A 14844-nucleotide genomic window follows, 5' to 3' on the forward strand; every position below is an offset into this window, starting at 1 on the left:
TAGCAGAATTCCCGCCCCCCCCCCCCCCCCCCAGTGCCTGCAAAAGCAATAGTAAACAGATCCAGAACTAGAGTTACTTCACAGGGTACAGATCTCTGATGGATGTATGATTCAAAGTTAGAGATGAATCAAAGTGTGGGCACTGTGTTAGAGGCAACATAATCAGTAACAGAAGACCATATCCTTCTATGCCTGACCATCCTCCCTATCCTCTCTGCAATATGGATCTCATACTTAGTCTGTCAAGTATCCAAGTATGTCAGATATCTGTGCTCCACCAAAATTGAAAGTTCAGTAATGAAGAAGGTACACAATATAAATTGTAGTGCCACAGCAGTAAGTATAGCAATTAATCGAGTCTGATCATCAGTTAGTATCCAACTCTCTGGGAAAATATTGAACAGCAGCCCGCCATAGGACATTAAGGGCTTCTGCAGTCCACCTGCCAGCTAATCTAGTCTCAGCATCATCAATTTCTTTTTCCAAAATATCCAGTTCTCGTTGATGTTGCTTTTTTTTTTTTTTTTAAATCATCCTTTTTATTCAGACAGTTCAATAGATTTTCACAATTAAAATACAATACAACTTAATATTCAGTCTGCCTGAGTTTTTTGGAACATTTCTGAACACAACTTTTCCCCCCTCCCCCCCTCTTACCCTCTATCCCTATTCCCCCCCCCCCCTCCCCCCAAATCCTTTCAAGAGTTCAAGATTTTGCTTCTTGCCACTGGTGTGAGAGTGTCCCAGAATGGAGACCAAGTGTGACAAAACTGATCACCTCTCTTAGAAGCTAAGTCTCTTATACCTTTCTTTTCAATGGCACAAGCCTGAATCATTGCAGATCTCCAGTGTGCAATACTCGGTTGATCTGTTACCAACCATAGTTGCAATATGACACGTTTTGCCATTAATACTGTCCTCTTCAAGAATGCCGTGAGTCCTGCCGGCGCAGGCCGCTGTATGTCAAAAAGATCAAACAGCTGCTTAGGGGTGGGTTTCCAATTGTAGTTCCAAATTTTAGAGACATGTTCGCTCAATTCCGTCCAAAAGGCTTTAATTGGCGTACATGTCCAATACATGTGACCCAAGTGGGCCATATCCTCCTTACATTTTGGGCAATTGTCCACTTCTCGAAGCGTGGCTTTATATGCTCTATGCGGTGAGACGTGTAACCGAAGCAGAAATTTGTATTGTAGTTCCCACCAGGTAGCATTGTCCGTGACTGAAGTTATAGTTTTAAGACATTTATCAATCTGCTCCGGGTATAGGTTACTCTGCAATTCCTCATTCCAGGCCTGTGCCACCCGGTGACAGTCAATTTGTTGCAAAGAGTCCCTCAAACCCCGATGAAAATAGCTCAGGGGCACTCGTGACTGTGCCTCAAGACCCAATATTTCACTCAGTTTTTCCCAGGCAACATTTTTTAATGATTCTGCCGGTAAAGAGCTTACATAGTGTCGTAATTGTGTATATGCTAACCAGTCATTCACACCCAAACCATACTCTTCCTTCAAGTCTTCAAATGATTTTAATGTCCCTTGTTCAGTTACCACATGGAATAAGTACCTAATTCCCATATTAGCCCACCTCTGGAAAGGGACCAAATCTCCACCCGCCGGAAAAGCCAAGTTACCTTTTAGAGGCAGTAAAGCCGAAGTCCTGGCGTCCACCCGCAGGATCTTGCCTATCCATCTCCATGCGGCCCTCAAGGGTAAAAGGATCGGTCGGTAAGGGCCCAACCCCGGTAATTCTCTGGGGGGAGCATGGAGCCAATAAGAAAATTGCATTTTTCCCAGAATTGCCACCTCTGCCTCTGTACAAGAGAAAAAATTTGTAGAGCGGAACCAGTCGGACAGATGTCTCATACTGCTGGCCAGGGAAAACAATTTTATGTCTAGGAGTCCCAAACCCCCCTTTATACGTGGTAACAGCACTCTACCAAATGGCAGACGGGCCCTCTTTCCCTGCCATAAAAAATATGTCAATTTTTTTCGCAGCCACTGTGCATCTCGGGGCCTCAGATGGAATGGCAACATTTGAAATATGTAAGTCCACTTTGGGAAGAGAACCATATTATAAAGCGCTATACGTCCCAGTAAAGAAATCGGGAGTGCCTGCCACCTCTGCAAAGATTCCACCGCACGTTCCTTTAACGGCCCCATGTTAAGTTCATAGAGTTCCGCTAAATCTGCGGGAATATATACCCCCAAATATTTGATACTAGAGTGTGCCCATTGAAAAGGGAAGTTCCCCTCCCACTGCAATCTAATGTCCGACTGTATAGGGAGAGCCACGGACTTATGATAGTTTAAGGTGAACCCTGTCAAAAATTGAAACTCGTCTAGGTTCGCCATTAAGTGCCGCACCGACGAGGCAGGCTTAGTCAATGTCAAAAGGATGTCATCGGCAAAAGCCAACACTTTGACCTCCAGCGATGGCATGGCTATCCCCACCACATCCGGGTCTCTTATGATCGTTCTAAGCAGTGGTTCTAAGTATAATAAAAACAGTAATGGCGATAAAGGGCAGCCCTGCCTAGTACCCCTCTGTAACTGAAATGGGGCAGATTGAAGCCGATTTGTAACTACTCGAGCAGAGGGGTTGCTATATAGTGTTGAGACCGCCTCCATAAACCAGCCTCCCACACCAACATGTTCCAGAACCTGAAACAGGTAAGCCCATTGCACCTTGTCAAACGCTTTTTCAGCATCCAGGCTCACCAGCATCAGTTTCTCTCCCATGGCCTGACTGCGTGCAATAGACAGCAGCACTTTCCGTACATTCACCGTTGCCTGGCGACCCCTAACAAAACCCACCTGGTATTTCCCAATTAAAGATGGTAAATGCTGGGCAAGCCTATCTGGCAAAACTCGGGCCAAGATTTTTATATCCACATTTAATAATGATATGGGTCTATAGGCTTCTAACTGGTCTGGGGACTTACCCGGCTTAGGAATCAGTGTGATAAGTGCTTCATTTTCACCTGGCGAAAACCATCCCCGTTCCACCACCGCCTCAAAGTATGATATTAGGGGCCTTATCAACTCCAGGCCCAAAATTTTATAATATTCACTCGAAAAACCATCTGGGCCCGGAGCCGACTTCAAAGGAAGGGACTTTACCACCCGCTGAATTTCCTGCGCCTTTATGGGGAGTGCTAGGGAATCACAAACTCGCGGCATACCTGCATCTTCAAGGTAATCTTGTATAAGAGGGCCCTGATGTTCTCCCGTTTCAGAATATATCTCTGTGAAATATCTCTGAAACGCGTTTACAATCTCAACTGGCTGCGAAAGCCGGGACCTATCTTGCAATTGAATGTGTGAAATAAAAGAATTTGTTTTCTTAGTTCTAGCTATTTGTGCTAATAGCTTACCCGACCTATTTCCATATCTTTGGAAATTAAGCCTCCTAGCATAAAATAAACTCTGATATTTTTCATGAATCATTGCATTTAGTGCTACCAAAGCTGCTGCCATGTTTTCTTGGTTTTCCTTAGTTGGGTTAGCTATGTGTCGCTTCTTTGCAAGCTTGTATGCTGATTCTAAACGTATAATGCCCGTCGCTAAGCGCTTTTTACGGGCGCTCATAAAGGCAATGACCTCTCCCCGAAGGACCGCCTTTGAGGCCTCCCAAAATATTGTTGGCGCCACATCAGAATGTGCATTCGTCTCTACATAAAATTGCCAGCGAGTTCTCATATGCTCTGCAAATGCTGGATCTTGGTATAAATAGGAGGGGAAGCGCCAATATCTACTACCAGACCCTCTGACATCTAAGTCCAGCTCTAACCCAATTACCGCATGATCTGAAATCTCAGTGGGACCTATGAAAGCATTCCTTACTCTAAAAAACCAGGACTGTGCCAACAAAATATAGTCGAGCCGGGACCAGGTAGCATGTGCTTTAGACTGGTGAGTATAATCCCGGGCATCAGGGTGCAGCAAGCGCCAAGGGTCGACCACATGCAGTGCTCTACACAAGGCCGACAAACCTTTCCTGCGGCCCAGTGCTGCTATAGCCCTTGGGGAAGACCTATCCAGCTCTGGATCTATGACTTGGTTGAAATCCCCCGCCCATACCCATGGGGCATCCGCATATTGTAACCCCAGTGCTATTAAAGATTGAAAAAACTGTGGGCAATAATTGTTTGGGCCATAAACCGCGCAGAGATAAAACTTTGTTCCTTGATAATTAAAGTGCACCAGCGCTACTCTCCCCTCCTTATCCCTAAATATCAGTTTGGAATGACAAGGGATACCTTTTTTTATCAAGACAACCACTCCACTTCTTCTGTTCCCAGAGGAGGAATAGTGACATTCCCACACCCACTGCTGACAAAGTTTTGCATGCTCTTCATCAGACAATTTTGTCTCCTGGAGACAGGCAATATCCGCCCCATGCGCCTTCAATTGCGATAAAATTTTATATCTCTTCACCGGGGAGGTGATCCCTGATACATTCCAAGAAAGGATGTTCAGCCTAGCTCTACCCTGCATCTCTAAAAATTAAAAACTGAACTATCCCAAGTCCTCTCATCTCATACAACCCCAGGAGCCCAGCCTCCCCCAAGATTGTCTGCCTCCAACTACCAGACCTTTGATTATCCTTTCCCCCACCTCCCATCCTCCCAGCCAGGACAATTGCCAACCTTTCCACTCTCACTTCCAGCACATTCATTCCATCTTTCCCTTCCCTAACCCCCCATCCCCCTCCCCCCCCCAACCCCCCCTCCCCAAAACCATTCTTGTACACCATCTTGGTGTTAGTCGGTCACTCATCTGCTAGGGACCCCACTCCCCGCATTCAAGTGTATATCATTATTATTCAACATCACATACCCTGTATAAATGTCCTGTAAAACTGTCCAATATCTACTCCTCTGTACGGTAGAATCAACCCCAAACTGGCGGGGTGGCAGTCTTCATGGGGTAGGATTCTGGTCATCAATATCCCTGTTTATAAAGGCTGCAGCCAGCTTCTCTGACTCAAAGCTATGCCATTTCCCATTTCTGTGGATTTTGAGGACAGCTGGGTAAGACAATGAAAAACGAATCTTTTTTTCGACTAGGGTTGTGCATACTGGGTGGAATCTTCTTCTCTTTTCCTGTAACCCAGCCGAGTAATCTGGGAAAATCAGAATCTCATGTCCTTCAAATGTTAAATTGCCCCGCTTGGACTTAAATCCCTGCATGATTTCTTCTTTGTGGATATAGTTATGGACTTTAAGAATAACCACTCGTGACTTCCTTCCTTCTTGATATCGTCCCAATCTATGGGCTCTTTCAATGCTGAGGCTTCCCCTGCTGTCTGACAATGCAAATTCCTGCTGTAGCCATTTTTCCAGGGCAGGCCCCAAGTTTTTTTCCATCACAGTCTCGGGAATGCCCACCAGCCTCAAATTGGAGCGCCTCGCTCGATTTTCTAAGTCATCGATTTTCGCTGCCTGCATGCTGACCTGTTTTTCTAACTCCGTGAGCTTCGGTTCTGTAGCCTGCCACGTGTCTTCCATATCCGACACCCGCTGTTCCAGCGTTTGGGTGCGCGTCGCTAACCCCTCTATAGTGGCGTCCAATTTCCCCAGATGGACCTCTAGGCTGTCGAATCTTGTTTCTAGGGCTGCTTCAATCACCTTCGCGATCTGGGCCAGTTGACGGTCTGTAAAATCATCTCGCGCCATTTGTGCTCCGTCCGCCATTTTAGGTTCCGCCGGTGGAGGTGAGGTTTTCCCTTTCTCTGTTTTCACGCTGCGTTTCGCTGTTCCAGCAGGCATCGCGACCAAATATTGGTCCATACACCTTCCCGCAGCTATATACAAGGTTTTAAATATTTAGTTCTTTATTTTTACAGCGATTTTCGGCTGTATGGCGAGTGGGGTCCCTGGAGCTCAGCCTCTACGCTGCTGCCGCTCTCAGCGCATCACGTGACCTCCTGTATATTATTGTTTTCGTTGATGTTGCTTTTTAAGGAAACCAGTATATATGTTAAGATCTCACCCCTCAGTGTAGCTTTCATGGCATCCCATCTAGTAACCTAAAAAAAGGAACCTCAGCATTAAAGACAAAATAATCATGAAGAGGCCATTGGGCTCTGACTAGCACATCCAGTCTATAATGCTTCACAAAAGGAATGGAGTAATGACCACATTGCCGCCCAGAAGATATCTTCTGGAAAAACCGCCCAGGCCTCCATCCAGGTCACTTTTGCCTAAGTCGAGTGAAATGGAGGCTCTGGATACAGCCTGGCCCTGCCTATGGCCACAGAAGAAAATGGAGGCTAAACTTGTTCTCCTCCTGCAAATACCTGAACAGAACTATGCAGATATCCAGCTTGTGAAGCCTCCTGGCAAAGTCTGGACCCCCATCCACAAAGAAGATTAGATATACCTCATGATTTATATAGAAGGGGGAGATCACCTTGAGCAATAAGGAACAGTGCAGGTGGACACCGACTCCTGAGGAGAGAGACAGGGGCCCTGACAAGACAGAGCCTGAAGCTCCAAAACCTTCCTAGCAAACAAAATCACCACCAGGAACAGAGTCTTCAGAGTGAAGTCCTTAATTGAAGCTGACCTCAGGGGATCAAGGGGGCTCCCAAGAGGACATTCAGCACTAAATTCAAACCCCAAGAGAGGGCCAGACATGAGGATGCAAGTAAGCAACCCCCTTTAAAAACCGGTCATACCATGAATGACTAGGGAAAGTCCCAGGATTTTACTCCAGAAACGAGAGGGTTGCCAGCTGAACCTTAAGCAAGTTCAGTGCCAACCCTGATTGAACCCCAGCTGCAGAAACCCAAAGACCTTGGGAATCTATGCCTTCCAAGGAGAAAGGAAATGCTGACTGCAACAACTCCTCTGAAAATAGAGATCAACTGAGGAAGTTCACCTAGATGTCAGACTAACTGGCTACAAAGACTGACAACAAAGCCAGCAGAATCATTTCTGCCCAGTGACAAAGTGCTGCAGCTTCCAGGGTCACAACCTGACTTCTTGTGTCTCCCTGCCATAGCCCACCATCACAGGACCACTCTTCCCCATTTCAGGGGGAGAAACTCCATCAGTGCCAACCTCATCGCCCAGGTCACCAGGCAGTTGACAGACAAGAGGCTGCCGAGGGGTCCAACACCCCTGCGGCACTTTGCTCAATCAGTGAACTCCCCAACCAAGATGGCTCACATCAGTGGTCACAACCACTTGGCCGGGCAGATACAGTGGATCTCCCCACAAGAAATGTCCGGGACTCTCCCACCAGTCCAGACTGCAAAGTTCTATGGTAGAGAGCAGTAGATGGCAGTCAAATCCTGGCTGACAGAAGCCAGTCAAGAAGGCCACCTGAAGGGGGTCACATACCACCCCAAGTCCAGGATAACAACTATGGAGCCCAAAAGCTGGATCTCATGCTACCTGTGGGGTCCCCCCCTCTCCGAGTCCAAGGCTGATTGCATTTGTAGGCCTGCACCTTGTCCATATGATCTTTCCCATTAACCGGAAAAAAAAAACTGCTCTTAGGGTCATTATCAAACCAAACCCCCAGTAATCCAAGGTCTGGGAGGGAGACAGGTGACTCTCTGCCCAGTTCACTATCCAACCTAGACAATCCTAGAGCTGGATGACTGGAGAAGGAGCTCATTAGGAAGCTTCTGCCAAGTCAGCTCAGATTAGTCAATCGTCCAGGTAGGGATGAAGCCAAATATCTTGGTGGCTCAGGTGAGCCACCACCACCACCATTACCTTAGAGAAGGTGCAAGAGGCAGTTGACAGAGCACAAGGAAGGGCCTGAAACTGAAGGAGACACCTCAGCACACAAAGCGCTTGAAGTCCTCCCTGAATGTAAAATGAAGATGGGCCTCTGAAAGGTCCAGGCAGGTCAAGAACTCACCAGAGCAAACTGAGGCATTTACTCCTTTGAGGTCTAGGATAGGTCAAAAGGAACCTCCTTTCTTTGAATGTACCAAATTAACACAGTAACATCCCAGCCCCAGTATGTGAGCAGAACAGAGACTCCACTGCCTACAAAGTCTAAGAGGTCCTGCAGTGCAAGTGCAACTGTCTGTCAATTTACCATCGAGTCACAAGGGCAATATCATGAAGGCATCCACTCCAGGGTATATTCTCACTTGACCTCCATGAGAACCTACTGGTTCAAGGTGAAGAAGGCCCACTCACAGCTGAAGACTGACAATGCCCTATTTCCAAGCCACAAAAAGGCCTAGTGCACCCTCATTGAGAAGATCTGTAACCTCTGGCCAAAGCCAGATGGCCCAGCATCACTAGATCTTTTGGGGGCAATGAAAGGAACCCAGCTTTAAGGACCTGCTAGGCCGTGAAGCCAAGCCAAACTGACGTTTGTCCAAATGGAACCAGCCTCTGCCCCCTCGAGAAGCCCCTAACTGAAGGGGCTGCAGAGAGCCCTTCTGGCCCAGTACAGGAAGCTAAAGTGGACAGGCGTCTTTAAAAAAGAGCAAGCGTCCCCTAAAAAGGCAGCTGACCGAGAAGCTTCTTGGAGGCTGTATCTGCATGGCAGAGGCTGGTGAGCAGGAAGATATGCTCACCATATCATAAAAATACATTGGCCTGAAAATCCACCCTGACTTCACATGGGTCACCTCTGGAGACTCCTGCAATTGCTACAACTAGCAAAACATGGTTCTTGCCACACACAGCAGAATGCATGCCTGCAGCACATAAGGAAAATCCCATCTTGAACTGCTGCTTCACCTTCTCCTCATGTATCTCCTTGAAAGCTGAGCCCCACTGCACAGGCCCAGCAGTCTTCTTGATAACCACTGTAACAAGCACATCCACTTTAGGGTTATTTCCAGTACCTATCCACCACCTCTGGTGTGAATGGATATAACCTGCCAAAAAACTTGGATCCCCACAGACAGCCTCATCTAGGGTCTCCCACTCTGCCAGCAGCATTATGCAGGACAGTTTATGGAGCAGAAAATGAACTGAAAGACCCTCAAAAATAGGGTCTTTTTAATGCACTTCAAGCCTAAGCCAGCCTTAAAAGTCAGTCTGGGAGCTTCACTGTGTAGCAGATCAGAGAGCGAGCTCTGCAGGCTGTTCCTATTATTGCCCCCCCCAATGGAAAGAGTGGGGAGGAGAGAGAAGCTCAGGGCATACAAGTGACATTGCCTGTGCAGATAGAGATTAGCACTTTTTTATTATTATTATTTGAATGCAAAATGCTGTTTATTGAAATGGTTAAAGAAATAGGTCCCTAAAGATGAAGTGCCAGGTCTTACTCCACTTCCCGCTTGCCTGAACAGAAAGAACCAGCGGGGGGGGGGGGGGGGGGGCCTCAAGAGTCCTCCGAGTTATCCCCCTCTGTTAAAGTTCTCAGAAGTAAACCTCCTCTGCCAAGGCATGCATCTAGAAATGTGCCCTGAAAATTGCCTGTGTAGGCTGAGGATACCTAAAACACCAGTACTTCGGTCTAGCCATTCTGAGCAAACACTACAAAGTTCTTCTATCCTGAGGTGAGGAAGCAACTTCCCTTCCACTTATTTAAAACCCTTTCAAAGGAAGGAAGAGAACAGCAACGAACCTTCGGAGGCCATGCGTCAGCCAACCGACTGATGTACAAAAGCCTGCAGGATTCAGGCCAACCTCACCCTGGGACCTTGGTAATCTCATCCAACCCATTTTTTTTTTTAATTGCACCTGGACCTGAAAGGAAACCCCCCTGGAAAGCATTCCAAAGGAGTGCAAAGGGGGGGGGGGGGGGGTTGAGATGAGGGCCTGTACTCCTTGCGACGGAGCCCTGTGGAGCCGAGCTGTACACCTCATTAAATGGCACTTTTACTAAGATACGGTAAAAAAATGGCCTTGGCATGTGCTTATGCATCACATTTCCACACTGGTAAAATGGCCAATTTTTCTATTTCCTGCATTAATGGCCACGCACTAATTTTAACAAAAAAATGGCTAAAACCACCGAATCAATCTAAATGCAAAACACAAAACATCAAAAAACCAGTGGACAGACACAACCATAATAAAGAAAATGATACGTGTCAATTTATAGTTTTAAAGGGAGAAAAGACCTCATATGGCATCATCAACGGGCAAATGCATCGTAGCATATAACCGCCGATTTGTAATCATTGGTCAAAAACTCCCCAATTTTTATGTATGTAATAATGTCTAAATCTTCAAATCTTTCAAATAAAATAATTCTCCACTTTGCCCAATTCCACAATTCAAATATCATTGATACCATGCCTCAGAACAAAGCAGCACTTATCTTCAAAACTGGTCCTGACAGGTATCTCCATTTCATCAAGACAGCTTCCGCAGGAAATAGGTCAAGAACGCTGCTCCATAAATGTTATAACTAACTTTTCAATGTTCAGGGCTTCGGTAAACTCTTCAGCAGTCATCTGACTGCTGAAGAGTTTACCAAAGCTCTGAACATTGAAAAGCAGAGTGATTGACCTATCCCCTGAGGAAGTCATCTTGGTGAAACGGAGATTCCCATCAGGACCAGTTTTGAAGATAAGTGCTCCTTTGTTCTGAGGCTTGGATTCAATGATATTTGAACTGTGAAACTGGGCAAAGTGAAGAACTATTTTATTTGAAAGATTTGAAGATTAAAGAAGGTCCAGTACATATGGAAGCCAGCTGTTAAGCTCAACCAAGCTATGCACCACCTTCCTGCACTGCTGGGAACTAGGCCCAGGACCAAGAGTACCAGCTTGAACAATCTAACATCTGCTGGAGGTAGAGGAATACTGGATTTCAGTGACTGTACTGGAAAAGATCAGTTTCTGTACCGCCATCTGCTGCTTGGAAGAAATAACTTATTTCTTCAGGATGGTACACCCAGATGCTACAATTATTTTAATTCGGCAAAAGTTTGTTACGCTAATACTATTTAAATATACTTAGGGGCTCATTTCCATAGGTTACTATGTAACTTTGTAAGTCTAAGGGCCTGAGGCACAAAACTTACCAGGCCAGCACCATGCATTTTTGACCGGGTCCAGCAGGTTTAATGAGCACGGTATTCAGCGGGTGATGCATAAACAGCTTTTGCAGGCCGTTTTCCATTCCTGGCATTAGACTACATGAATCATATGGAAAGTAGCAGATTACTATTCAAGTGTGCATTCTGAGCGATGCACAGCCATTTTCTGAGAGATACACAGAGGCAGCCCCTACCTTTTATGAGTAGATTTTTATGGGAGGCCAGGAACTGTTGTAGAATGACGATAGGAAGAGCGTGCAGCATGGACTGGAGCCCAAAGGAGCTCATTTCCCATTGGGGTGGCAGTGACAGGAGCAGGAACTGAACAGCAACTGGAACCAGAGCCAGGCTCGAGCCTCCCCTAGCTGGAACTTATCCGCAAAAGCGTTAGCAAGCCAGGAATTGTATATCCACATGGGGGGGCAGCAACAAGTAAATCACCATTTGGTGCAGCACAAACCTTTCCTTTGTGGTGGCTCATTCTCTCTTCTCCCATTGCTTCATTTGCAGCCCTTCTCCGGTTACAGCCTGTAAATCCCAACCCCTCCTTCCCACTCCGCCAAGAGAAGCGAAGAGAGCCGCCGCGCTCCTCTGGGGGGGGGGGGGGGGATGCACACCTGCCCGATGCAATTGGGAGCTGTCGGGAGGCAGCAGCTTGTAAGGTTATTTTCTGATGGTGGTACAGCTATGGTTTCCCCTGGGACCTATAGCAGAGAACTCTCGCTTCTGTGTCTTAGGAGGGGCTCCATGCATGCACTAGGCACTCTCCCTGCTCGCAGAAATAGTGAGTAGCTCATTTGCATGCAATTTGTTTTGTACATCACTTACTATTTCCACCTCAGTAATCTTTTACGCAGGTGGAAATAGTGAGCAATATTTTACAAGAACATTTGTGAATCAGTCCCTTAGTGCTTTTCATGAAAGTACACCTCTAACTCTCTAACACACTCCCATGGTGGATTACTGCAGTGCTCAAAGTTAAACAGCCATACTGAATGCCTTCTCTATTTAAGACCCCAATTGTTCAAAGAAACTTCAAGCAGATTGTAAGCTCTGTCAGGTAGGGACTGTCTCTTCATGTCCAAGTGTACAGCGCTGCGTAGATCTAGTAGCGCTATAGAAATGATAAGTAGTAGTAATCACTTCTAATAAGTGTTTGCATTTTCCATGCACCACTCTACAACTGGCATCCTAAATAATTTCTTTCTGACAGGGAACAAAAACATCTTGAATGCCCAAGTTGTATTTTTATAGGTGTCTGGGGACCCTAAATTTTAGTGGTCTATTAAATGCCAGCAAGTTTGTGCTGCCTTGTATAGAGAACAGCATTCACATAAACCAGCACAGTGGATAATACAGCAGAAGCAAATCTAATGTAGAAACTGCAAATTCAGTTTATTTAATGACTACCTTTTGGAAACGAATCAATCAATTTAACCAGCTAATGCAGTAAACCTTTTCAAAAGCAGCATTAAACTGCTGCATTATTTTAGTTTTAAAAATTATGTAAAGATGAATTTGGTTTCAGCAAGTACTTCATGAAATTAATTAAGACAAAGATTTCCAAGAAGCTTTTGGAGCTTACAAAGAGCTGATTAAGAAATGAAAGATTTCAATGTTAAACTATCGTGCTAGTTAAACAAAGAAACTGTAAACGTTTTCCTACAAATCAGAAAATTACTTTTTTTTTTTTTGCACAATTCCTATGGACGTCTACATGGTTAGCGTGCGCTAAAAATGCTAGTGCACCTTTGTAAACAGGGACCTTTGTTCCAAATTATCGATGCTTGCTTCAGATACTGTTCAGGCTAATACTGCCACAGTGTAAGACAAAAGATTAACAACAGCCTTCTTTCAAATGCTAGATATTAACAGTCTTACCTGGCAGCATTATTCTTTTCATAAAGAAATCCAGTCCTACTGTCTGTTTGTACTGCTTTCCAAAAGCTTCCTGTGCAAACCGCATAGCCACAGATGTCTGAAACAAACAAAACATGGAAAACTGAAGATGTACCAAAAATTTAAATGCATGGGCTCGATTCAAGATTCTAAAAAGATCTGCATCAGTGGTTCCCAAATCTGGTCTTGGAGGCACCCCAGCCAGTCATGTTTTCAGGATATCCACAATGAATATTCATGAGAGAAATCTGCATGAACTGCCTCTGCTGCATGAAAATCTCTCTCATGAATATTCATCGTGGATATCCTGAAATCCTGACTGGCTAGGGTGCTTCCAAGACCAAGTTTGGGAACTACTGATCTACACGAATAGGCAAGATGAAGGAGCCAGTAAACAAATTCTTAAAAACTACTGCCTGTTCACCGAAAAGCAGCCAGAACAGTTTTGGCCAAGCAAACATCAAGATATAAATGTTGATACTGAAAAGAGAGAAACAAATTCATATTCAACGTTTTGCAAGAAAATGACTTATTACTCCTGGGGAAATTCTACACAAAAATATTCACAAAATGTGCAGATTTTCGCAGAATTCCCCCATGTATTTTTATGTAAACTGCTTTGAAACAATATTTGGTACTGGTATAAAGAAATTTTTAACAAAAGGTATAGATAAGGCCTGACATGCCCCTTAACTCGTGCTCAAGCTGCAATTGTCTCTCCCCATCCTTCAGCCATCTCTCCCCACCTCAGTTCTCTCTACCGCTAACTCCCAGAAACACCCCCAATCCTGTGTATCCCCAAGGTCCCCCCCATAATGCACATACCCCCATCCCTTTCTCCCCAACCCCATGCATATACCCCACTACCTTATACTCTCCCTCCTCCCCCAACACCACATACAAATTCCCCCTAACACATTAATCCCAAATTCTCCTCCCCATTCTCATTATTTCCCTCACCACATATATCAAGCTTGCTCCAGCAACCCCACCCCCATTTTACTCTTGTTTCCTTCCGCCTACCCTACCTCATTGCAGAGCTACATATTGCTTTCTCCAGCTTCCTCCCCCTCAACACCCCTCAAATTCTCTACCTCTAAATTTCCTGCTTTCCTTCCTCTCCCAATCGCGGCAGTAAGAAAAGGTGAACAGCTGTGTATCGGGCCACACTCTTCCTTGATAGTATCTATCCAGCGAATTCTTGGGTGGCCTCTTTTTCTTTTGCCACTAACCATTCCAAGCATGTTGTTTTTTTTCAAGGGACTTCATGCATGATGTGACCAAAATAGGAGAGCTTCTGTTTTGCTACCTTGGCCTCCAGCGAGATTTTTTGGTTTGATATGTTCCAGAATTGTTTGGTTTGTTATTTTGGCTATCCATGGGATACGTAACAGTCATCTCCAGCACCATAATTCAAATGCATCAATTTTTTGCCTGTCTGCCTTTCTCAGCGTCCAAGATTTGCAGCCATATGTTGCTAATGGGAAGATGATTGCATTGATCAATCTACATTTGGTTGCCAGGCTGATGTCCTTGATGTTCCAGATATTGTACTTCTTCCAAGTGTCAGCCGTCTCTTGATCTCAGTGTTCCCTCACCATTGTGATTAATTTGGAGCCAAGAAAGATGAAATCTTTGACAACTTCAATTTCTTCATTGTTGATCTTGATGTCAACATTCACATTTTTTGCTGATATCATGATCCTTGTCTGTTTGATGTTCTGGCGCAGTCCAACCTTCTCACTTTCATCTTTGGCATTCCTGATCAGATGTTCAAGATTCTTCTTATTTTCAGTCAGCAGGGTGGTATCACCAGCATATCGGAGGTTGTTGATGTTTCTGCCACCTATTTTCATGCCAATCTTGGACTCATCCAAGCATGCTCATCGCATGACAGTTTCAGCATACATGATGAAAGCTGCTAGTGACAGGATACATGTGCCCTTTCCAATCTTGAACCAATCTGTAT

At 45.3% G+C, this 14844-nt stretch overlaps 1 protein-coding gene across 5 annotated transcripts in view; it reads right to left on the minus strand.

Annotated features, from left to right (window-relative positions):
* The window catches only part of RAB28 (RAB28, member RAS oncogene family), a 269956-nt gene that overhangs the window by 225600 nt on the left and 29512 nt on the right, over window positions 1-14844 (minus strand). For all 5 annotated transcript variants that reach the window (XM_030191192.1, XM_030191190.1, XM_030191191.1 and 2 more), the window contains exon 2: window positions 12858-12954. In XM_030191192.1, the coding sequence (XP_030047052.1) occupies window positions 12858-12954 (97 nt within the window). The remainder of the gene's footprint in view (window positions 1-12857; window positions 12955-14844) is intronic.

This window comes from Microcaecilia unicolor, chromosome 2, assembly GCF_901765095.1.
Source record: "Microcaecilia unicolor chromosome 2, aMicUni1.1, whole genome shotgun sequence".
Lineage (NCBI taxonomy): Eukaryota > Metazoa > Chordata > Amphibia > Gymnophiona > Siphonopidae > Microcaecilia > Microcaecilia unicolor.